Consider the following 26,248-nt stretch of genomic DNA (forward strand, 5'->3'; position numbering starts at 1 on the left):
ATGAGGCACATGTCATCTTAGACCCTGAAAGTTCATCAGCCGAGTTAGCCCATCTCAAAATCACCTTTCATCACAATGGTTATAATGAAAGACAGATCAGACACACTTTACACTATCAACCAACTGAGAATCAAGTGAATGGTGGTGATAACTGGGTGATTCCAAAGTCTAAGGCCTCTTGGCCTTATACAGGAGCATTTGCACCAGGATTGGTCACATTCTGCGGAAATGTGTTTCTCGACCACCATCTAAGATTAGGGCCCTTTTAGGATCCCTAAAGGATTATTTTGGTTTGTGTAAGACAGGTGTCAATTGTATTCCTTGTGTTGTGGTATACTATATATTGGTCAGACAATGAGGACCATGGAGGACTGGTGTATTAAACAGAAGCATCAAATGCAACAGCCAAGCAATATGCTTTAGCAGAAGTTTGCCTTAGCAGCAATCATCCTGTGGACTATAAGAAAATGGAGATTCTGGCATGCACTTCCAGCTATTTTGTTTCTGATATTGTGGAAGCACTTGAGTTCAGATCAACACGTGATCTTATAGAGGGGGAGGTTTTCACTTAAATTGTCTGTGAATTCTGATATATATCCAAACAACAGGAGAGCAGAGTTAATGCTACCTCACCTATTGTATACTAATAATATTCAGTAATGATTAGCACTGACATTGGTCATCTTTGGTTGTATGGTTCCACTAGTATTTATGATCACTCGCACTAATGGCAACGCAAAGACTGGTAGAACAAAAAAGAGGTTCCTGAGGTAGATGATTGCAGAGTTAACGACTGGCTAACCAAAAACTAGTCCAGAACATAGGGAAGTCATCTTAAGCATATACCAACTGTTAAGGGAGCAATCTGAATCAGAAGTGTAGTACAGGCAAGATCAAAACTGTACTGGTCAGTGGCATTTACTTACTGCTTCAGTGAGCTAGTGGGACTGACTAGCAATTATTGCACCGAAAACTTTTGTCGGAACTGGAATAGTAGCGTATTAATTTATCTCTGCGACTTCGTCCTTCTTGAGGATGCTATTTCAGCCAAAAAGACAATGTTGTGTCTGTGTTGTATGTGTGTGCATGTGTAACTGAACAAGTGCAGTATTTACAGGTAGCCTCACGTCAGTGGATGGCCTCACATGGCTAGCTTGCTGTGGTGCAGCTCGGACTGGGGCAAGCTGCGAGTATCTCTGACCCCTGTTCTCCATATTGTATACCCAGGCTGGATGGGGAATGCGAATCAGTGTCAGATACTAAACACTTCCCCTCTCTTATTGGCACCTAGGGCTGGAAATGGCCCGGTCTGTATGCCAACTTCAGTCAAGGAAGGGAGATGGGGGAGGGCCAGAGCGGAGTTGCCAGAGTTCCACCAAAGTCTCCCATCAAAAGTCATTGACCCAATCAGGCAGTTTAGATGCCGCTGCTGCCAGTGGGATCGCTGACCAATCAATAGTTCCTGCAGCACAGCTCGGTCCTGTCTCCAGGGGAATGGGTGGTGGCTGTGCAGGAGATGTGGACAATGGTTCAACCTCCATGGGCACTTGAGTCTGAAAACGCACCACCTCCATCCATTGTGTGGTGTGGTAGTTGCTGATGTTGATGAGAGTCGAAAGTCGCATAGTATGTCGAAGTGGTTCATTCACCATCAGCTCCCATCACTGGTCTTTGTTGTTGCCGAAGACAAGAGTGTTGGTTGTAGCAGTAGTAGGTAGGCTTTTGGCTGGCATGTCCTGAACATGATTGTGGAAACCTTGACCAGTCGGTAGCTGAGGAGAAGAGGGGCTGGCGTGACTCATAGCAGCCACAGCTGATTTTGATGCCTGACTAGATGCTCCTTGTTGGCGCAACCTTAAACTGTGCCACCATCTATTGCCAACTATGGTGCCTTCAGTCCATCCAGGATTCTGGTCAAAAGTATCGGCCCACATGTGGGAGCCCAGTTGGTAATATGCCTGTGTGTGCGGACAGGGCACCTGCTGAGCAGGGTGAAATAGTTGAAGAGCTTACAGGCCCTGCACCTTTGTAAAATTTCAGATCTGCTGTTTTCCATTTAAGAAGATGGACCACTAGGTGACAAGGAAACTGGTGAATGTGTCTCCTGGGTTGGCTGTCGTTATTTTACACATTTGCATTTTGAACTTACTGTCTGCTCGAATTCTGAATTGGATATGGGATGTGAAGAGGCAGTCACTAGGTACTCAATCTCATTCCATTGACAAAAACCTTTTAATGCAGATACTGTTAACTGAGGGCCATTGTCAGAAACCTGGGTAGAAGGCCCTCCCCCCTATTGTTAATATGATTGGTAAAGCATGGATGGTAGCTGTCGCGGTGGTGCCAGCCATCCCTGCCACATAAGGAAAGTTGGACAGGGAACTGACAACTAGCAACCTCATTGATCCTTTTAATAATCTAGCCAAGTCGAAATGTTCTCTTTGCGGAGGGTGGTCAGGACCCAAGAGAAGATTGCAGTGTTACAATGGGGCAGGCTGAGTGTGGCTGCAAGCCTGGCAGTTCTGGTGAATGTGTTCTCTAATGGTGTCAACACCAGGCCAGTACACATGATGCCATGTTATTGCCTTCATTCTTATGTCCTCCAGTAGGGATGGGCAGATGTGGGAGGGGGGGGGGGTGTCAGTACATGGGGTAATTCAGAATTAACTACCCAACAATATGACACCATCAGTGATGTTAAGCTTGTGTTGTAATTAAAAATAGATATACCATGTCGATTTGGTGCCCTTGGGCTGATGTTCTAGCCAACCCCACCATATGGCATACTACACCCTACAGACTACCAGATCATGGCCTGTTTCTGTGGCTATTATGTGCACCACAACCCCTAATTGGTTTAGGGTGTGTCGCTGCATGGAAGAATGCAGAATTTCATGCTTGTCGAACTCTTAGATCTTGGCCACATGGCATGTGAGAAGTGCATCTGAGTTAAGAGTATGGCATGGTGGACCTTGTAGGTATAGTTACAAAGGAACATTTCCCAACATTACAGCCACTGGACTGTGTTTTTGGGAAGTTTTGAATGGGGACCAAGTATGACAGCCAATGCCTCTTTCTCAGTTTAGGAATAATTTCTCTGTGCTGTGTTTAATGTTTCATATGCAAACACAATGGCCTGTTCTGTGTCGTCAGTGTGTTTCTGGGACAGCGTGGCTTCAATACCACACTCTAATGTGTCAGTGGCTAGTGTCAATATGCAACATTGCTAAACAAAGAGCCGACCTAAGGCAGTTTTTAAATTGCATGAAAGCTTTGTGGCTGTAAGAATTTAACAACTTTTATCTGCACGCTATCAAGTGGGTTGAAAATGTGGGCCATTTTGGGAATAAATTTCAGAAAATAATTGACTTTCAAATGGCTCCTGCCCAACTTTGCCAGTAATTCCTAGGAACTGGATACTGAGCAACACTTGCTTGAGCATTAACGATAGACTTAAAAACCACCACAAATCGAAACTGATCTACTTGGTTTCCCACATGATGTATCAAGTTCTGTCAATGGTATTGTTGTTGAAACTAGAAAATTTGAAAACTAAAAATCCCTAAAGCACCTACGGCAAAAAGTTGGTTTTGTCAAAGAGCTGACTGCTAACTACACTTTTATACTTAGATTAGCCTACAATCTTACCCCATATTGGGATCAACTGCCCATTGTATGTCACTGTTGTGTGCTGAGGGGCCTCAGCTGCAGGGAACTGATGCACCAATACACATCTTCATTAATCAGACATGTTGTTGTTGTGGTCTTCAGTACTGAGACTGGTTTGATGCAGCTCTCCATGCTACTCTATCCTGTGCAAGCCTCTTTATCTCCCAGTACCTACTGCAGCCTACATCCTTCTGAATCTGCTTAGTGTATTCATCTCTTGGTCTCCCTATATGATTTTTACCCTCCACGCTACCCTCCAATACTAAATTGGTGATCCCTCGATGTCTCAGAACATGTCCTACCAACCGATCCCTTCTTCTAGTCAACTTGTGCCACAAACTCCTCTTCTCCCCAATTCTATTCAATACCTCCTCATTAGTTATGTGATCTACCCATCTAATGTTCAGCATTCTTCTGTAGCACCACATTTCAAAAGCTTCTATTCTCTTCTTGTCTAAACTATTTATCGTCCATGTTTCACTTCCATACATGGCTACTCTCCATACAAATACTTTCAGAAACGACTTCATGACACTTGAATCAATATTCGATGTTAACAAATTTCTCTTCTTCAGAAACGCTTTCCTTGCCATTGCCAGTCTACATTTTATGCCCTCTCTATTTCGACCATCATCAGTTATTTTGCTCCCCAAATAGCAAAACTCCCTTACTACTTTAAGTGTCTCATTTCCTAATCTAATTCCCTCAGCATCATCCGACTTAATTCGACTACATTCCATTATCCTCGTTTTGATTTTGTTGATGTTCATCTTATATCCTCCTTTCAAGACACTGTCCATTCCGTTCAACTGCTCTTCCAAGTCCTTTGCTGTCTCTGACAGAATTACAATGTCATCGGCGAACCTCAACATTTTTATTTCGTCTCCATGGACTTTAATACCTACTCTGAACTTTTCTTTCATTTCCTTTACTGCTTGCTCAATATACAGATTGAATAGCATCGGGGAGAGGCTACAACCCTGTCTCACTCCCTTCCCGACCACTGCTTCCCTTTCATGTTCCTCGACTCTTATAACTGCCATCTGCTTTCTGTACAAATTGTAAATAGCCTTTCGCTCCCTGTATTTTACCCCTGCCACCTTCAGAATTTGAAAGAGAGTATTCCAGTCAACATTGTCAAAAGCTTTCTCTATGTCTACAAATGCTAGAAACGTAGGTTTGCCTTTCCTTAATCTTTCTTCTAAGATAAGTCGTAGGGTCAGTATTGCCTCACGTGTTCCAACATTTCTACGGAATCCAAACTGATCTTCCCCGAGGTCGGCTTTTACCAGTTTTTCCATTTGTCTGGAAAGAATTCGCGTTAGTATTTTGCAGCTGTGACTTATTAAACTGATAGTTCGGTAATTTTCACATCTGTCAACACTTGCTTTCTTTGGGATTGGATAATCAGACATGTGGTCATGCATTCATCCAACTGGAAATCTGTTATTGCTCCGTTAATGTCCACTTGCAACATGAGTGTCTCCATCCTCACTGCTGATGCTGCTGCTGCGAACACCATGCTGTGAGCTGATGGCCATAGTTGTTGTCTCTGCTGAATGAGCAGACACCTGCTAGATGCCCATTTGCAGCATGCAAAACAGATGATGTCATGGAAAGGGCAGTGATGCCATTGATGCTGTGGGCTGCTGGGTGTAATTTGATGGCACAAAGTTTTTTGGGACCCTTTGATGACAGAGAGGAAACTGTTGAATCAGCCTCCACTCACTTTGGGACATGCCAAAAGTGAACAAAGCACTTCAGTTTTTATATGAATACAATTGATGATGAGAATGGTGGATCACTAACCATTACATGAACTACTGGATCCATGTCACTGGACTGATGGATGCTCAGTAAATTGGATGATAATATTGATTGGAAGCCATCAGTTGATCATAGAGTGCAGTAGCATCTAATACTACTAACAACGTAGACACCAGAAGAATTGTGAAACATAACTGTTCCTGATGCAGTTACTTTGTTAGCTTTTGCAAGTTTCCACACATCACTCAGGGTTAGATCAGATGACTTTAAAGCCTTCCCACTAACTTCTCTATCAGGAGAAAGATGTATAATAATATCATGGATTAATGAGTCTGCGTATGATTCGCTCACTGTTTGCAGAAAATATCACACTTGTGTGCTAAGCCTTGCAAGTCAGCAGCCCATGTATGTGCTTATTGGGGTATGTTGCCTGTAATAGTCAGTCATGAAACCACAAACATTAGGAAGCCTCAAACTAGTGGGATCTGAGAGTGGGTGTAGTTGTTGCACCACTTCATACTGTAGTTTTTGCACCACTTCTTACAGTTTATTGCTAGAAAATAGTAAGAGTGCTCTCTTGAAAGTTTGAGTCACTTGTTTGACTTGTGTTGCAGTGAAGAATAAAATGGTGTGAATAGACCTTCCAACTTTTGTTAGCCTCATTGAAGTAAGCAACCAGATCGATACTATGCTCTGCATGACAAAGTTTTAAAGTTCCTTATAGCACAATCTTGTTATATTTGTGCCTTCAAAATGACAGGATGCACACCTCTCAAAATATTAGTAGTTGCCGAAGGCTTCACCCAGCAGCATTCCTATAAGTTATTTGACCATAGAATAGTATTATATCAAAAGATCCCTCAGAAAACCCAAAGAAACTCTGGTTGTAAATAAAGGCTGTTAGTTGTGCCAAAGTTAATATCTACATTGATCAGACAAGAACTGAAACTGAGCATAGCAAAGCAAAATCATAAATGCTTGACTCCTTTTTCAAATGTTCCTTTACAAAACAAAACCCATAAGTATTGCCACAGTTCAATTCTTGTACCACTGCAAAGAGGAGATATTAGTTTCAGTAGCGTTTAGAAATTGCTGGTTCGATTAAAACTGGAAAATGCTCCAGGGCGTAATGGAATCATATCAGATTCTATAACTGATTTGTGGCTTAGTAGGCCCCTCTTTTAACCACAATATACCAAAGATCCCTCAAATAAAGAACTGTGCCCAGTGGTTTAGAAGAAAGTAAAGGTCACTCCCATCCACAAGAAGTGCAACAGAAGTGATACTTGAAACTACTTTCCAATATCTTTGATATCTATTCATTGTAGAATCTCATAACATATTCTGAGCCCAAATGTTATGAAGTATCTCAAACTGAATGACCACCTCCATGCCAATCAGCATGGATTTCAAAAACTCTGATCATGTGAAACATTACTACTACTTTTCTCACATGGTATACTTAAGGTTATGGATGGGAGCAATCAAGGAGCTGCATTGCTTCTTACTTCAGAAAAGCATTTTGTCCAATATCACACATTTGCTTATTATTGATAGTAGGATTGTATGGGATATCAAGTGATATTTGTGAGTGGATTCGAGATTTCTTGGTAGAGAGGACACAGCATGTTATCTCAAATGTCGAGTCTTCAACAGACGTAGAAGTAACTTCAGGCATGACCGAGGGAAGCGTGTTGTGAGACCCTTGCTGTTCCTGTTGTTTATTAATGACGTTGCACTACCATAGAGTTTTTGCAGGTGATACTGTTATCTATAATTAAATTCTATCTGGAAAACAGCTGCACATATATTAAATCAGAACTACATAAGATTTCAAAGTGGTGCCAACACTGGTAACTCTCATTGAATGTTCAAAAATGTAAAGTTATGCACTTCACAAAACGAAAAAGCGTAGTATCCTTTGACTAAAATACCAATGACTCCCAACTGGAATCAGTCAAATCATACAAGTACGTGGATGTAACAATTTGTAGGAATATGAAATGGAGTGATCACATAGTCTGTTGTAGGTAAAGCAAGTGGCAGACTGTGGTTCAGTGATAGAATACTAGGGAAATGCTGTCAGGTGACAAAGAAGATTGCATATAAAACACTTGGGCTACACATCCAAGAATATTGTACAATTGTGTGGGATCATTTGCAAACATGGCTAACGGGTGATATTGAACTTAAGAAAAGAGTCAGCACCAGTCATCATAGATTCGTTAAACCCATGGGAGAGCACTAAGGAGATGCTGAAAAAACTGAACAGACACTTCAAGATATCACTCAGATTTTTCAGTTCTGTGGTAAGTCTATTGAAAACGTGCAGAATAGTACACACATTTTTGTACAGTGGTTAAAGAAGTTTTATCCAATTGCAGATCATTTTTCTGTCTAGTGTTTACTGACAGAATGTTACTCTTCATTTTGAATGAGTCCATATTGTTAACCAAAAGTAGTCCCATGATGAATGTATGGATGGGAATGGCAAAGTGAAAATTTTGAGGTACTTGAATAGCAGCCTTGAGCATGATGTCACAAACTGCACTGTACCACTGTACTTTCTGATTGGCCTTTTCTGGGCGCAGTTTGCTAGTGTATAGAGTTGTTCTAAAATATGATACCAGAGCATTTCGTAGAGTGGGCGTACACAAAGTAAACAAGATTTTTTGTTTCAGTGAAAGATGGTGGAGATTATTCTTATAGCAAAGATACTGTCATTTAGTTTGTGCACAAGATCCTGAAAGAGTATTTCAAGAGCTTTTTTTTTTTTTTTATCTCCAGCCTTAAAAATTTAAAATATTCCACTTCACTGATTATTTGATGGCCAAACCAACATCTGTTTGTGATTAAACAGTAAACATGTATAGTGTACACAACTTGTGGTGGCATAGCAAGGAGAAATTTCAGGAAAGGGCAGTAAATTTGTCTGTGCAGAGAATTTAGTTTACTAGAAAAATACAGTGCCATAATGAGACAAAGATAGAAACAGAGCACTGTGCTTCCTGGAAATGTTATCTTGAACACATGGAAATGGTCCATAAGTCTTAATACATAAATGTTACAGTTCTGACTTTTATTGTGTCATGAATTGATGAAAAAACTAGGGTTGAAAGTAATTTAGTTACTGAACACAAATGAGGCAGAGCTTCTTGTTATCTACACCTCTACCTCTGGCTCGGAAGGTGTGGCTCAGCACATCAGGTACCATTGTAGTTTTTCACCCAGAGCCTTTGTGTTGCAATATTACTTCCAGTGGCACCTTTCTATGGAGGAACATCTGTAGACCCTGTTGTTGGATCACTGCCCAAATCAGACAAGGATGCTATAATATGTGGCTTGCTGCTTGGCTAGTTATATGTTGGATAAATATGCAGATATATTGCCTGTACGACTAATTAAAAACATAATGCTATAGCAAGATGTTTCATGTCTACACAAGCTAGAAAATTTTCTGTCCTTTTTTATTTGCTTATCCATGTCTTAGTGCCTCCTCTGTTTGGTGAATAATGATCTGTCCTCAATTTTTTATATTTTCTATCATTCTGAAAGTTGTAAATCATGCATATTTTTTTGTTAACTAAACTGCAGTTTTCGCATATGTCAATGTCTTCCTTAATCTTGTGGGCACCAAATGAGATCCAGATTTTTGTGATTTGAACCACAGGGTATCTGCAATGTGTGTCCTTGACCTGTTATTATGAGTGATTACATTAGTATCTGCTACTTTTCCATCACATTGTTATCACTTTATACAGTAGCTGATACTTCCAAAAGACAGATTCGTCTTTGTGTATGTGTTGGCCGTACACGGTAAACAGGTAGTCAGTTTGTCTTCATTGTGGATAATTAACTTTTTGTGGCTGTTTGAGTTCGAGTTTAATGACATTGAACATAGTATTAATTAATATTTTTGCTATTCATGTTTAGCATTGTAAGCTTTCAAATTATACAATGTTTTTGCTATTGACTCATAATCCAGAAATAAATAACTAAAACTTGTCTTTTTGCTTATAGCTACGTGTTTCTACAGCTATATCATGCTGCCAGTTTTGGTAGCACAGCAGAAAAGCCATTGTTGGTTCCACAAACACAGATTGTAGAGAGAGCAGTTAAGAATCTTGATAGGATTCCTCCATATGAAACCCATAAAATTGGGGTAGTTTATGTGGGGCCAGGGCAAGCAGGGCGAGAGACGGAAATTTTACGCAACCAGTTTGGCTCACTTCGCTACACAGAGTTCTTGCAGGTATGTTCAGTTTTATTACATATTCATATTAATCTACTTACATTGCAGCATAAGTACTTATCTCAAGGAGTATTTTGTGAGAACTATTCCCAAGTACCATTGATTTATTTTTTATTTTTTAAATTTGGTTCAGCCAAACAATTGCTTCATTGCTCATAATGCTATTACTGATCTTAGTCCATATGATTGATTTATCTTCTACTTGTGCCCAGAATTAATTTTTCACTTATTACACTTCACAGCTGTGCTAATAAATTATTCAAATACTAACAAAGAGATAGAGGGGCTGGCCAGTACTTACCTCAGCTCAGTACAGCCGATAGATACACACAAAAAAAACTGAAAATTTACATTCCTAGCTTTCGGAACAAATGTTCCTTCATCAGGGAGGAGAGAGGGGAAAGAAAGGGAAGAAGGGAAAGTGGATTCAGTTACTCACAACCCAGGTTATGAAGCAACAGGGAAAGGAAAACAGGGACGGTAGCAAGGATGGAGGCATGGTTGTCAGAGGGAAGCCAAAGATATTCTACTGTAAGTACTGTGCCAGCTTCAAACCAAAGAGGATGCATACAGAAGTAAAGAGGTATACAGTATAAAGATAAACACAACTATGTAGGATGAATAGATGCGTGAATGGCTAAAGAGGAAAGGGAAACAGGAGAAGACTGAAGAGTAAATGGGAGTGAGGTTGTTTAACGTAGGTTCAGTCCTGGGGGATGGCGGGATGAAAGGATGTGTTGGAGTGCAAGTTCCCATCTCCGCAGCTCAGAGGGACTGGTGTTGGGTGGGAGAAGCCAAATGGCACATACGGTGTAGCAGGTTCCTTGGTCCCTAGAATTATGCTGGAGGGCATGCTCCGCTACTGGGTATTGGACATCTCCTAGGCGGACAGTTCGTCTGTGTCCGTTCATGCGCTCAGCCAGTTTAGTTGTTGTCATACCGATGTAAAAGGCTGTGCAGTGCAGGCATGTCAGCTGATAAATGACATGTGTAGTTTCACACGTGGCCCTGTCTTGAATTGTGTATGTTTTACCAGTAGTGGGGCTGGAGTAGGTGGTTGTCGGGGGATGCATGGGGCAGGTTTTGCAGCGGGGTCGGTTACAGGGATAGGAACCGCTGGGTAGAGAAGGTAGTCCGGGAATATTGTAGGGTTTAATAAGGATGTTACGGAGGTTAGGGGGGCGACGAAAGGCAACTCTGGGTGGTGTGGGGAGAATTTTGTCAAGGGATGATCTCATTTCAGGGGTTGACTTGAGAAAGTCATATCCCTGGCGGAGTAATTTGTTGATGTATTCGAGGCCAGGATAATATTGGGTGACAAGGGGGATGCTTCTGTGTGGTCTGGGGGTAGGAACATTGTTGTTGGACAGGGAGGAATGTATTGCTCAGGAGATCTGTCTGTGGAAAAGGTCTGCAGGATAGTTGCGGGTGAGGAAAGCACTGGTCAGGTTATTGGTGTAATTGTTGAGGGATTTATCACTGGAGCAGATACGTTTGCCACGAATACCTAGGCTGTAGGGAAGGGAACGTTTGATGTGGAATGGATGGCAGCTATCAAAGTGAAGGTACTGTTGTTTGTTTGTGGGTTTGATGTGGACAGAGGTGTGGATGTGAGCTTCAACAAGATGAAGGTCAACATCCAGGAAGGTGGCTTAGGTTTTTGAGAAGGACCAGGTGAAATTCAGATTCGAAAAGGAGTTGAGGTTATGGAGGAAATTAAGGAGTGTTTCTTCACCATGAGTCCAGACCTCAAAGATGTCGTCTAACCTATACCAGGCCAGGGGAAGCAGCTTTTGGGTCTTCAGGAAAGCCTCCTCCATGCAGCCCATGAAGAGGTTAGCATAGGACAGAGCCATCCTGGTTCCCATGGCCGTTCCCCTGATTTGTTTGTAGGTCTGGCCTTCAAAGGTGAAGTAATTATGGGTTAGGATGAAGTTGGTAAGTGTGATAAGGAACGAGGTTTTTGGAAGATCTTCGGGTGGGCGTTGGGAGAGATGGTGCTCAAGGGCAGAGAGACCATGGGTATGTGGGATGTTTGTGTAAAGGGATGTAGCATCTATGGTGACAAGAAAGGTTTCAGGTGGGAGAGGAGTGGGAATGGATTTGAGGCATTCTAGGAAGTGGTTTGTGTCTTTGATGTAGGATGGGAGTCCCTACTACTACTTCATGTAACCACCACTCCCAACAGCTCCTATCTCTCTTCAAAGTCCTCCACCTCTCAAACCCTTGCTTGGAGAACACACTCATGAACATCATCCTAGAAGCCAGCTGCAAACTTGAGTTCCATGCCACACACCACCTGAAAAAAACAATGCACAGTGCTAGTGCAACACCTAAGAAGTGGGGTCCCTCTCCCTATCCCTCACAAACACCAACCACAACAGAACCTTCAACAAACCCCCCTCATAGCCAACAAACCTAGCCTAGCCACCGTACTCAATCTCCCCATCCCAGCACATACCCCACACAGACCAAATCTCGACTATAACCACAGTCAAATGCCACATATCACCAGTCCCAATTCAGTTCTAAACCTCTCATCCAGATCCCTCTCTCCTCCAGAGACATCTGTTCTATCAAAAGGCTTAACCCTTAGCCCCACGCCTAAATTCAACCACACTGCCCTGGTTAAAGATCTCCTCTCATTCACCCGGAACCTCAACTGGAAATATCACTTCACTACCCAAACACGGCCCCCAAATACTAGATCCAGTGTTGAACCCTGTCTGGAACAGTTCCGACTGCCTTCTCAAAGGGATCCTCCTCCCCTCCCCCAAAACCATCCCTTGCAGACATTTCAGGAATTCCTCACATCCAGTGTTGCCTCCCAGTCCTTCTTGAAGAACATCCCAACAACCCCCCAACATCACCCCAGCTGAATCCCGTGCCATTAAGGAGCTGAAAACAGACCGCTCTATTGTCATCCTCCTGGCGGATAAAGGCTCCACAACTGTGGTACTTGACCGTGTGGAGTATGTGGCAGAAGGACTGCGTCAACTCTCCGACACCTCCACCTACAAAGCTTTTACCCAGGATCCCATTCCCTCCATCCATACTGAGCTGCAGAAAATCCTAAAAATCCAAGGTCCCTCACAAGGTCTCACAACGGCTTCCATAGACTTACTCACTCCACCTGAGCCCCGTACTCCTACCTTCTACCTATTACCCAAAATCCACAAAGAGAACCATCCTGGCCGTCCCATTGTAGCAGGCTTCAAAGCCCCAACAGAACGTATCTCAGCTCTGGTAGACCAACACCTCCAACCTATCACCCGCACACTCCCATCCTACATCAAAAACACAAACCACTTCCTAGAATGCCTCAAATCCATTCCCACTCCTCTCCCACCAGAAACCTTTCTTGTCACCATAGATGCTACATCCCTTTACACAAACATCCCACATACCCATGGTCTCTCTGCCCTTGAGCACTATCTCTCCCAACGCCCACCCGAAGATCTTCCAAAAACCTCGTTCCTTATCACACTTACCAACTTCATCCTAACCCATAATTACTTCACCTTTGAAGGCCAGACCTACAAACAAATCAGGGGAACGGCCATGGGAACCAGGATGGCTCCGTACTATGCTAACCTCTTCATGGGCCGCATGGAGGAGGCTTTCCTGAAGACCCAACAGCTGCTTCCCCTGGCCTGGTATAGGTTTATAGACGACATCTTTGTGGTCTGGACTCATGGTGAAGAAACACTCCTTAATTTCCTCCATAACCTCAACTCCTTTTCGAATCTGAATTTCACCTGGTCCTTCTCAAAAACCCAAGCCACCTTCCTGGATGTTGACCTTCATCTTGTTGAAGTGCACATCCACACCTCTGTCCATATCAAACCCACAAACAAACAACAGTACCTTCACTTTGATAGCTGCCATCCATTCCACATCAAACGTTCCCTTCCCTACAGCCTAGGTATTCGTGGCAAACGTATCTGCTCCAGTGATGAATCCCTCAACAATTACACCAATAACCTGACCAGTGCTTTCCTCTCCCGCAACTATCCTGCAGACCTTGTCCACAGACAGATCTCCCGAGCAATACATTCCTCACCGTCCAACAACAATGTTCCTACCCCCAGACCACACAGAAGCATCCCCCTTGTCACCCAATATTATCCTGGCCTCGAATACATCAACAAATTACTCCGCCAGGGATATGAATTTCTCAAGTCAACCCCTGAAATGAGATCATCCCTTGACAAAATTCTCCCCACACCACCCAGAGTTGCCTTTCGTCGCCCCCCTAACCTCCGTAACATCCTTGTTAAACCCTACAATATTCCCAGACTACCTTCTCTACCCAGCGGTTCCTACCCCTGTAACCGACCCCGCTGCAAAACCTGCCCCATGCATCCCCCGACAACCACCTACTCCAGCCGCACTACTGGTAAGACATACACAATTCAAGGCAGGGCCACGTGTGAAACTACACATGTCATTTATCAGCTGACATGCCTGCACTGCACAGCCTTTACATCGGTATGACAACAACTAAACTGGCTGAGCGCATGAACGGACACAGACGAACTGTCCGCCTAGGAGATGTCCAATACCCAGTAGCAGAGCATGCCCTCCAGCATAATTCTAGGGACCAAGGAACCTGCTACACCGTATGTGCCATTTGGCTTCTCCCACCCAACACCAGTCCCTCTGAGCTACAGAGATGGGAACTTGCACTCCAACACATCCTTTCATCCCGCCATCCCCCAGGACTGAACCTACGTTAAACAACCTCACTCCCATTTACTCTTCAGTCTTCTCCTGTTTCCCTTTCCTCTTTAGCCATTCACGCATCTATTCATCCTACATAGTTGTGTTTATCTTTATACTGTATACCTCTTTACTTCTGTATGCATCCTCTTTGGTTTGAAGCTGGCACAGTACTTACAGTAGAATATCTTTGGCTTCCCTCTGACAACCATGCCTCCATCCTTGCTACCCTCCCTGTTTTCCTTTCCCTGTTGCTTCATAACCTGGGTTGTGAGTAACTGAATCCACTTTCCCTTCTTCTCTTTCTTTCCCCCCTCTCCTCTCTGATGAAGGAACATTTGTTCCGAAAGCTAGGAATGTAAATTTTCGGTTCTGTTTTTTGTGTATCTATCGGCTGTACTGAGCTGAGGTAAGTACTGGCCAGCCCCTCTATCTCTTTGTTAGTATTTGATTCACATCTTTATATGAGATTTTCCATTAATCATTTAGATCACCTAATAAATTATTCAGAAGAAATACTTACCTCCTGTCATCTCACATGCTCCTGTCGTCTCACATGTTGTGGATATTATCTACATATAGCATTATTATGTCTTGAGTAAAATAGAAAAATGGGAAAATACGAGACTTGTAGAGATAATGACAGTGATTTGTGTTCATACAACAATACTGATTTACATTTTTCATTGATCATTTCATGTGAATACTGGAATTCCTTCTAAGGCTGCACAAAACACTGCCTTGGTTATTCTCATATGTGGACCAGTGTGCTGCCTGTAGTGACAAATTGTCAAAGGATATCAAATAAAACTAAAATGCAAATGTAGTAGTGTAATAATGACATTTCTTTTATTTTATGCTACTAGAAACTGCATTGCTAAAGAATGGAATATGAGTATCTGAGCAAGTTTGTGTGTGTCGCTGCAATAGTCACTGCAGACTGTACCAACTAACATGAGAATCCATACCTGCAGAGTGAGACTGGAGCTTGTCAGCACAAAGGTGTTGTGGTGACATCACTTCAGTCTATTGTATTTTCTTCATCAGTCCCCATTACATCAAATTATCGTGCAGCAGGTTGGAGAGCGAGAAATCTGCACTCACATTCAGGAGGACTACAATTAAAATCCCAGTTTGGCAATCCCAGTTCAGATTTTGTATGATTTCCCTAAATGGCTTAAGACAAAAACCATAACAGACCCTTTGAAGAAAGACATAGCCACTTTTCTTCCCCAAGCTGAGCTTTTACTCAATTTCTAAAGATGTATTTGTCAATGGGACATTTAATGCTAATCATTCTCTTAGATGCTTATCAGTGATGAGGATGCCACTGTATCATTCTCAGTTATGAGTAGTTCTTATATTTGAATGATTTGTGTTTTTGACATCTACAAACCACCTGATGTCTGCATTTTGTAGTATCTCATATGAGCATGCAGCTTCTTATGTACATTTTATTTGTAGTTGTGGATACAGCATGTTACGCATGACAAAGACAGTGAGAAACTATACCATAATGGTAGATTTCCATGTAGTTCTGAGCAGTTACACTTCATCCTACTCAGAGGTAAAGAACTAGAGATAGAAAATAAGAGCAATGTCAAATGAAGTCAAATATGTGGTGTAAAAGACATAACATCAATCGTTATTCAGAAAAGAGAAATGCAGCTTCCTTAGAGGGAGGCATATCCTCTTTTCTGGAGCAATTAGAGATGAGTGTGGAAAGAAAGGTGTGGAGAAGAGAGATTTTAATTTGTTCATATTTTTAATCATCTGTGTTCAGTCAGAAATCATCGTTTTTACTCAAAGGTACCATGTATTTTCATTCCGTGATGTATCATATTCAGGCACTTAATGTCAGTTGTCATTATTTATATATAACAGTTACCATGGATCTATTAAACAAAAGCACTTTAATAAGGAAATAATTGTTACAAAAATTACTTTATTCAGTCATTGGTTGCACAGACTAAATACACGGATAGTTTAGATCTTGAGTAACAGATTTTGTGTGATAAAATGGATTTTGTTTCAAGAGTTAACATTTTGAATATCTGTGCACACTACAATAACCATATGCAAAGATACTGCATTCTTTTTTACATCCTATTATGTGACTATAGTTAACATGATAGCTTCCTGCAGATTTCAGAGCTATATTGTATGCTGTACACAGTTATAGTTGTCAGATTTTAGCCTTTTTAGGAAAAAGAGTGTGTGTAAAATTACTATAGTAGCTGTGATTGTTGAAATTAGTTTGCTCATCTATAATATTATAAGAAAAGTTGTCATTGTGAAAAAATTTAATGTTGTCCTGACAGGTGGGTGTTGAGCTGTTCTGGATTTTTCATTGTGGTGAATTTTAGGGTGATATCATGATAGGGTATTGCTTTATAGTTGTCTATCTGAAATCCTGTATTGCTTTGCAATGGCAGTGACACACTGCATTGGTGGCATACAGGTTCGAAACTCTGTTAGTGACAAACATGATTGGTTCTAGTTGAGGTGCCTCTTGGCAATAGCAGAATGCTATAAAACTGTAAAATATCAGTATACTAAATATCCTGTCATGTGTTGTAATATATATGTTGTTGGTTTTGTGAAAAGAGACATAAACATGAAATATTCCATGGGTGAGGATCAACCATTTATTAAATTTCAATTTTCATTTTCTTACAGCGTCTTGGGACACTGATCCATCTTAAAGATGCCGATCCAAAAAATGTGTTTCTTGGAGGTTTAGACAGAAATGGAAATGATGGAAAATTTGCGTATATATGGCAGGATGATGTAATGCAGGTATGCAATCATAAGACAGTGTGTGTTTGAAAAAAAAAAAAAAAAATCGTTGTCTACTCCTCTCCTTCCTTCCACTTAGTTATCCTCTGCCTCTTCCCTTCTTTGTCCTGTTTTAACGCAAACAGCATCAGTATGGCCTCAGTTACCATATCTTTTGAACATTTCTTTACAGTATCCTGTTTTCACTTTCGAATTCTGACCTGTTCTTTCTAATTTTATGAGAACCTTCATCACAAAGCATAAAACAAGTGAAAAAATTCTTTTATGAGAACATAAGAAGATCCTGTTACAGAAATGTAATAGGCTATTATTTTCATGTTTGACGATTCACGGTGTTTTTGATAGTAAAATAATTATTAAGAGTGATAGCTAACACTGAGGAGGCAAAGTTGACTGTAGTGATATCATTCTTGATTTAACAATATTATGAAAAGGAAAGTTGCTGCTCACCGTATAGCAGAGGTGCTGAGTCACAGATAGGCACAACAAAAAGACTGTCACAAACAAGCTTGCAGCCAGTAAGGTACTCATCAAAAATAGATCACACACACACACACACACACACACACACACACACCTCTCTCTCTCTCTCTCTCTCTCTCTCTCTCATGTAAATACAACTCACACAGGCATGACTGCAATCTCTGGCAACTGAAGCCACACTGCGAGCAGCAGCACCAGTGCGTGGTGGAAGTGGCGAGTGGGTGGGTGTAAGGAGAAGGCTGGGGCAGGAGAGGGAGGAATAGTAGGGTAGGGGTGGATGACAGTGAAGTGCTGCTGGGAAGCATGCAGGGCAAGGACAAGGTGGAAAGAGGGGAGAGTAGCTGTGTGCAGTCGAGAGGTTAGACAGATGGCTGGGGAGAGGTTGGGGGGAGGGGGTTTTGCAGAGAAGGAGAGAAGTGAAAAGAGTGGGTATGGTTAAGTGAGGGTTTGTAGTGCTGGAATGGGAACAGGGAAGGAGCTGGATGGGTAAGGACAATGTCTAGTAAAGGTTGAGGCCAGGAAGGTTACGGGAACGTAGGATATATTGCAGAGAAATTCAGAAAAGCTGGTGTTGGTGGGAAGGATCCATATGGTACAGGCTGCGAAGCAGTCATTGAAATGAGGATGTCATGTTGGGCAACATGCTCAGCAACAGGGTGGTACACTTGTTTCTTGGCCACAGTTTGTCGGTGGCCATTCATGCGGATAGACAGCTTGTTGGTTGTCATGTCCACATAGAATGCAGCACAGTGGTTGCAGCTTAGCTTGTAGATCACATGACTATTTTCACAGGTAGCCCTGCCTCTCCTACATCAATTACTGCTTGACAGCCTGTGCCATATGGATCCTTCCCACCAACACCAGCTTTTCTGAATTGTGCAGGTGGGAACTTTCTCATAATATTCCTGGCCTCAACCTTAGCTAGTCATTGTCCTCACCCATCCAGCTCCTTTCATGTTCCCATTCCAGCACTACACAGCCCTCACTTCATTGTAACCAGTCTTTACTTCTCTCCTTTTCTACTAACCACCCCCTCCCCTCTCCCCAGCCCTCTGTCTAACCTCTCGACTGCACATAGCTACCCTACCCTCTCTCCACCTCCTCCCTGCACGCTCCCCAGCAACACTGCACTGTCCGTCACCCCTACCCTACTATCCCTCCCCTCCTCACCCCAGCCTCCTACTTATCCTTACCCAGTCACTACTACCATCATGCACTGGTGCTGCTGCTTGCATGACTGCAGTCATGTGTGTGAGTTGCATATGCTCGCGCGCGCCCTCGTGTGTGTGTGTGTGTGTGTGTGTATGTGTGTGTGTGGGTGGTCTATTTTTGATGAAGGCCTTGCTGGCAGAAAGGTGATTTGTGATAGTCTTTTTGTTGTGCCTATCTCCACTATATGGTGAGTAGCAATTTTGTTTTTCATAATATTGTTACATTCCATCCTGGCTTTTCCATTGTTTGATTCATCCTTAATTTAAGCGCATCATGGAAACTGACCATACTTACTATTCGTAACTACTTTCATCATGTGTAAATACATGTCTAAATGTGCAGTCAAGTTAAACACAAACAGCTTAGAAGTTTTACATTCTTTATTCATTTTGTTTGGAAACTTTCAGTGGCCACATCTTGGAAACTTAACGGAATTGGGCCTGTCTCAGTACAAGGAGAGAGCATGAAATTAATAATATGTTTAATGCCACATTTCATCTATTGTTCGGCATAAATGTGAATGCTGTTATGAAACTTTTTGAATCATTTATTAACATCTTTTTATAAACATAGTTAAAAAGTGCATCCAACTCAAAACTTGGCTCTTTAGCAAAATATTTGTAGATTTTTTAATCCATCATGTAGGTTAAAACTTAAACCACTCCAATATTCAGACACACACATAAAAAAAAAAAAAAAAGATCTTAGTCTTTCACAGGCAGTTATGAGGCCTGTATCCAGGTTTTAGTCACAATCCAGCATGTGAAGTAAAATATCTGATAGTGAAATTAACCTTAAAAACAACTATTTTTAAATTTAGATCCCTAATCACCATTTATAGGATGCTTTGGGCAGTAAACTGCAATGTAGAAAAGACAGAAGATCACTTAGTTTTTGGTCAAACTCGTCCGGCATCTGTGACGGGCGAATTTATCGTAAAGCTAAAGCTGTTGGCACATGGACCATGTTGACGAACATCAATGTTGAGCATGCTGAGTTCAACATGCTGCTGAACACTCTGAAATGATGTGACTTGGCATACCGAACGTGGCCCCAACTTGGTATACATGATCACAGTGCATTCCAGTGGTAATTCCAGCTGTGTCTGATCACACTGTTTACGAAATGGATGGGCATAAAATTCTTGTATTAGCTCTCTTAAAATATACTTTTCTGCCTTGTCCATATGCTAATCACGTTGTTCTGTCTGTAGTGTACATAAACAAAGACTCTAACATCTGTGAAAATATTATTGGGTAAAAAGGGAAGTACCATGTCCAGTTAACAAGGACATCAGCTTATAAAATTTCCATTACAAATAGTATAATGATATAAATTTATAATTGTTCTCCACATAAGATAAAAATTATTTTATCATTCTCACTTTTTAGCAAAACCCTAGAGTCGTTCTTATTTGAGCACTGTTCATAATCAGTAGCAGAATCCCTACAACATGTGAATTACCAAACTTAAATGAAGAACAGATCAAAATATCTTACTGCAAGTAGTGCAAGCTGTCCTGGAGATTAAGCCAATTGTGCAAATTCACTCCTCAAAAAGAGTGCACCTATGTCTACATAACACCAAATGTTATACTATAAACTTATATTAAATGAATAAGAAATTGTCAGAACCTATTAAAAACATGAAGGTTACAAAAAAACGTTTGGATATAGAGGGACAAGAACCACCAACAAACACATTATAAGTTTTTAGAAAAACCTATGACACTACCCATTCCACTAAAGTGACCACAAATCTTTTATCATCTTATCTACATTTTTACCATGTCCTGAAAGCTTTAATCATAGCTATATTACTAACCAAAATTTAATTATAACAAATTGTACCAAGGACAATGCATTTTTAATTGAACCTCAACATGCCCTTGGCTTCAAATGGTATACTTTCATAATGTGCAAGTTACAATAATTCTTTTCCCATGAATATGACGTATCTCATCATTTTATTACAACAAATCATACAATCAAGAGCAGGTTTCCAGGAGCTCCTCAGTTTTCTGATTCTCAGAAATGGCATATATACATAAGGGCTTCAGTTGAAAGCCAATATGGTGCCTCACAATTGTGCATTGAAGGGAGATGGCCTGCATTTGATGTAGGTGGTGTTCTGCCATCTCATTGGTCAACATTCAAATGCACATTCAGAATATCTGACATGCTAGATATTGCTTTGCATGTTCAGAAAGAATGCTCAACGTTCAGCTGCATGGTCTGCGTGCCGACGGCTTAAGCAATCTTTTATCTTTCCTATATGTGTGTCTGCTTCCCAAAGTTTCTTTAACCATCAGGTGAGCACACCTATGTATAAATTGCGCTAAGCACAAGTAACATTGTCTTGTACGGTTCTGTGTTTGTTTTACAATCATGAGTCTGTACCTGTTCCTTCATTATTGCTTCAGCTAACACAATGATAAGTTGCGTTGTCATATGCCCAAGTGAGCAGGAGTAATATAAAATAAACAACAAGCTAGATGATAAAAACCATACAGTCTGTGCAAGAAAATGCCCCATATTCCGAACTAGCAGCACAACTCCACAGTGAGGCAGTTTCCTGCAAGATTAATAACTAAATCAAAGTTTGGCTGGGATCTGATGCAGCTGCACTGTTTTTAATGCTCTGAACTGGTCATTATTGTGGGGTAACACTTGTATGTAGCAAGAGAGTGGTACAATGAAAATTTATTTCATTAATGTTTAATTAAACAATGAATTAACTTATGTAATAAAAGTTTATTTTATCATTGTTTAATTAAACTAAGATTAAGCTGTGATTTTGCTCATACATTTTTTGCCATGCCAACATAAAATCAACTATTCTTTAATGTGTACAAAGTACACCACGCACCTGCTCGTGTTATGAAAATCGGCACACCTGCTGGACGGTTAATCGGGTGATTTGCAGTCTATCATCTTTCACACATTATATTCAATCCTCGGTTTTCCAACAATGTGTGTTTTCAGATTTAATGCTGCAATGGGAATTCCGGGTATACATATTTTCCTGACAGTGCAGAGATGAATGATATGGGCTTACGTTCCACTGCTATTGGATATCAGTTCACATTACTTAATAGAAGCAGGTTCTGATGGTTGGTCAGAACTGTTACATACTAATTTTGTCATCAAATATCACTCTATATGAGTTGATTCTTAGGTAATCTAGTTATCATCATGAAATAGACTGTGCATTGTGGTGTTTCAAGATCAAAATTTAATTTGATGACTTCACAGTGTAACTTGTGACTAGAATGTACCATTATGTATTCTGAAAACTTCTTCAGATACTATTGCAGCTCATAAAATGGTTGTGTATGGACTTTCCATGTTCATTTATTTCTTATAATGATGTATTATTGCAGCATTTACATTAATGTCCATCCCCGCAGGTTATTTTTCATGTGGCTACTCTTATGCCTGTAAAGGAAAGTGAACCATTGTGCAACAGCAAAAAAATGCACATAGGCAATGATTATGTCACAATTGTATATAATGAAAGTGGTGAAGAATACAACATCCAGACATTGAAGGTGAGTTTACTTTTAAAACAGAAATTACAGTTCTAGTAGTCAACTTCTGGAATACTATTTGTAAATGAAAGAAACCTTACTTGTTGCAACATCATTTATCTCAGACTAATTCATCATTGCCATGAATCATTTTGAATTACATATGTAACCTAGGGACACAAAAAAATCAGTTTATATTAATATAAAAATGTATATTTTTTAAGGGTCAGTTCAACTATGCTTGTGTTGTGATTGAGCCTTTGAGTCATGGTGCAAATCAAGTGACTGTGAAGACTAGAGAAGATCTTTCTGAGCATATAGGACACAGTGAACCAAAAATAGTGTCAGATCAGAATCTAGCAATATTGGCCCGTCAGCTTGCTTTACATGCAAATGTAAGTACAATTTCTTTTTGTGGTAGTTTATTTCCAAGTATTTTTGTTTCTTGTAAGTGCTATGAAAGACAAGTGTTACATAATATTAAAATGTTGACATAAAAGTAATTATATTGAAGAAATTGGTTGTGTCGTCACAGTTTGATCATAATGATATCTATTGGTCACTATCCTTCTTATAGACCAGAAACTGTCTTTTCTGTGCTACTATTTATAAAACTGTTCTTTCTTTTAATTTAAAGCATGTAGGGTATGATATGATTAAAATATCTTTCCTACTTTCTCTACATGCAACCCACATTTCCTCTTAGCACCAGTGCCTGAATAAGGCTGTTTTGTAGAGTATAATTTTACATGAACATAATGAAGAAAATCAAAGTTAAAATTAACTAAACTGAGAATGTAACTCTTCAATTAAAGGATGTATAGATGACAGGTAAAATGCATAATTTTCCACTGAACTGATACAATATTTTCATCTAAAAAGAAACTGAATACGAGATAGCTCTTTGGAAAGTTGTGACATTACATTACTAGATTGGTGTCAAAAAATTTAAAACTCTGAATGCAAAAACTGTCATTTCGTGGCACTGACAGTATAAGCCATGTTCTGTACAATCAGTTTTTTGCTGTAGGAATGTAGTATACCAGTAGCAGGATATCAATACCCAGGTATTGTTAATACGAAATTCCTGTTAAGGCAGAAAGAGTTAAAGAGAAACACATATTCCAGTTTGTTTCACGTTTCTTGCTGACAATAAATAACATTTGAAGTGAAGCAAGGCTGCTCATGAAGAGACTGTTGAGCCGGAACATTATCACCACCATTAGCTAAGTCCCCTCAGGGGTCCCACACAGCTCTTTTGTTGGTACATGTGTGGCGCACTCAAGATCATGAACTATTACAAGCTTTCTTCTCTCCCAAGCTGCATTCCCTTCCCGGATGCAATCCTTCCTATCCTATCTCCTCCCCACTCTGTCAACCCCCACCCCCCATTACCTTCACCCTTGGTGCTCCACTGTATGATGACCTGCTTATCCCCTCAGTTCTGCAATTCCTTTCCGGGCTGCCTCCCCCGCCCTCCTCCCAATTCCCATTTGTGTTTCACATTCCTTTCCAGATTGTTTCTGTAGTGTGAGCCATTGAGCCATTTGGAGAACAACTTCGTCCCTAGCATCTCCGGTGTGGGGGGGCTGTTGTGTACCTATCTGCTTGAGCCCCTTGACAACACAGGAATCACACCTCAATACCTGAGCTGTCACTGCCATGTGTATGCCTAGGAGTGGTTGCTATCTTTATGAGGCATGGGAACTCAAGTCAACGACCACCGTACCATATGGCTCTTGCTGTGGCTGGGTGGCACCCATGGGTGAACCATTGGAGTGGGTGGTACCAGAGCAGCTGCTCTGCACATGAAGCGTGGTAAGCTCCATACTTCTAGCTGTTCCTCCACAGCCTAATCTTCAGACAGGAATAGATCCCTCCCTGCTCCTACTTTTGCTTCCTTGGACTTCCCCTCCCTGGCTAGCTTGGGGTGAAACACTTTCCCCCTTACTTTGTTTATTCCAAGATAGACAGGGAGACTTTCATCGTTACCAAACCACCTTCCACCTTAATTAATTAATTAATCCCCCCCACCGAACATATTGAAGGTAGGTTTGGTGAAGTTGACTCCAGGTGATATCCAGGTGAGTATCAGTTCTCACATGACAAAGGGCATTATCTTCCAAAGGGACGTCCTCCTTCAATCTGACAGGAGCTCAAGACTAATCTGGCACAGCGTGGCATTCATTCATCCAGTGAGTCCAGAGAGGTCCTAAGGATAATTGCATTGATACTAGCACTTTTACCCCAGATTTTGAGAGAGCACCCTTCCAGCAAAAGTCAAAGTTATGGTTTACCATTGTAACTTAAAGCTGTATATCCCACTTCCTGTGTGCTGTTCTGTTTTGGTCACATGTCATTCCGATGTGAGGCGAATTCTGTTTGCAGCGACTGTGACCATCCCCTCCATGTGTGGAGTCCTTGCATCCCACTGCTTAAATGCAAGAACTGTTCTGGTCCACATTCCCCTTGCTCACTGGATTGCTCAATCAATAAAAAGGAAAGGAAGATTCAGGAATTCAAAACTTTTGACCTTCTCTTCTCCTACGAGGCCTGACAGAAATACGACCATCTCCGCCCGGTATCTTTAACACCTATCTTTGCTTCTGTTGCAACCTTTCGTCCTTCTCCTTACCCCTGCTCTGTCTCACTTCTGATTTCTCCTTCCTGGTGGTTCCTGTTTTTATCCTTATGGAATCACTCCTTCTCCTCAGCTGTAGAGCTGTAGAAGAAACCCAATTCTCTGGCACCTGCCAAGGCTTGGAGCTCTCTCCAGGAACACCCCTCCCCAGCATCTCCGGGACAAGAAGCCTGTTACTTTGAGTTGTACATGGGACCCACGTTCTGTGGGCCTCAAGGTCTCTTATTCTCTCCCAGAACCTGATATTGTTGTGACTTTCTCTCTTCTCGACCCCACCTTTTCTCATCCTGAGGAGGAGGAGAAGAAGGTGATGAAGCGTAAGTTCCAGGACAAGCTGCCTCCCCCCCCCCCCTCCTCCCCACTTCCAACATCCCAGTGGGGCGTCGCTCCCTCCCTCCCAGTCAGGGATCTGATCTTACATTCATGGATGTCACTCTGCCCTTACTAGTGATGGACGTTGACTCAGCGTAATGACCGATTCTGGTCCATTCGACGTCCACCTAGCCTCTTGTACTACTCTCCTCCTATGAACTGGAATGGTTATTATCAGCACCTTCCAGAGTTTCAGTTTCTTCTTCCTCTCTACTCTGTAGCTTGTGTTATATTGCAGGTATCTCGTATTGTGGATACTCATTGCCGATTCTCTGTGGTTTCCATGCTTTCTGCTGAAACCAAGTTGGCCCTTTGCGAGCCTCTGGTGGTGTCTGTATATTGGTCTGCACAGACATTGTTAGTACCTGGGTTCCTTTCATACTGCACTGGAAGTGGTGGCTGTTCGGATCCATTTAGATACTGCAATATCAGTATGCAATCTTTATTCGCAATCTTTACCTCCTCCTACACTTCCTACTCTTCTTACCCTACTTAGACAGCTCCCTCCCCCCCCCCCCCCCCCCCACCCCCCCACCCCCTTCCTTTACATTTGAGATTTTAATGCTCATAACCCTCTATGGGCTGGTACTGCTACCACTAACTAGGAAAGACTGCTGTTGACCTGCTGGGAGGACGTGATCTCTGTATTCTCAACACAGGAACCCCCACACACTTTAGTTTGGCACATGACCATTTAGCCATTGATCTTTCCATCTGTTGCCCTGGGTTCCTCCCTCTGTTCAATGGGAAGTTCATGAGGACTTGTGCAACAATGATCATTTTCTGATTATCTTATCTTTTC

The 26,248-nt window shown here is 41.5% G+C and overlaps 1 protein-coding gene across 2 annotated transcripts in view; it reads left to right on the forward strand.

Moving 5' to 3' along the window:
• LOC124592129 (tuberin) overlaps window positions 1–26,248 on the forward strand; it is a 303,826-nt gene that overhangs the window by 274,759 nt on the left and 2,819 nt on the right. For both annotated transcript variants that reach the window (XM_047131806.1, XM_047131807.1), the window contains exons 28-31: window positions 9,457–9,688; window positions 17,090–17,209; window positions 22,314–22,454; window positions 22,658–22,828. In XM_047131806.1, coding sequence (XP_046987762.1) covers window positions 9,457–9,688; window positions 17,090–17,209; window positions 22,314–22,454; window positions 22,658–22,828 — 664 coding nt within the window. The remainder of the gene's footprint in view (window positions 1–9,456; window positions 9,689–17,089; window positions 17,210–22,313; window positions 22,455–22,657; window positions 22,829–26,248) is intronic.

The sequence above is a fragment of the Schistocerca americana genome, chromosome 2 (assembly GCF_021461395.2).
Source record: "Schistocerca americana isolate TAMUIC-IGC-003095 chromosome 2, iqSchAmer2.1, whole genome shotgun sequence".
In the NCBI taxonomy this organism is placed as follows: domain Eukaryota; kingdom Metazoa; phylum Arthropoda; class Insecta; order Orthoptera; family Acrididae; genus Schistocerca; species Schistocerca americana.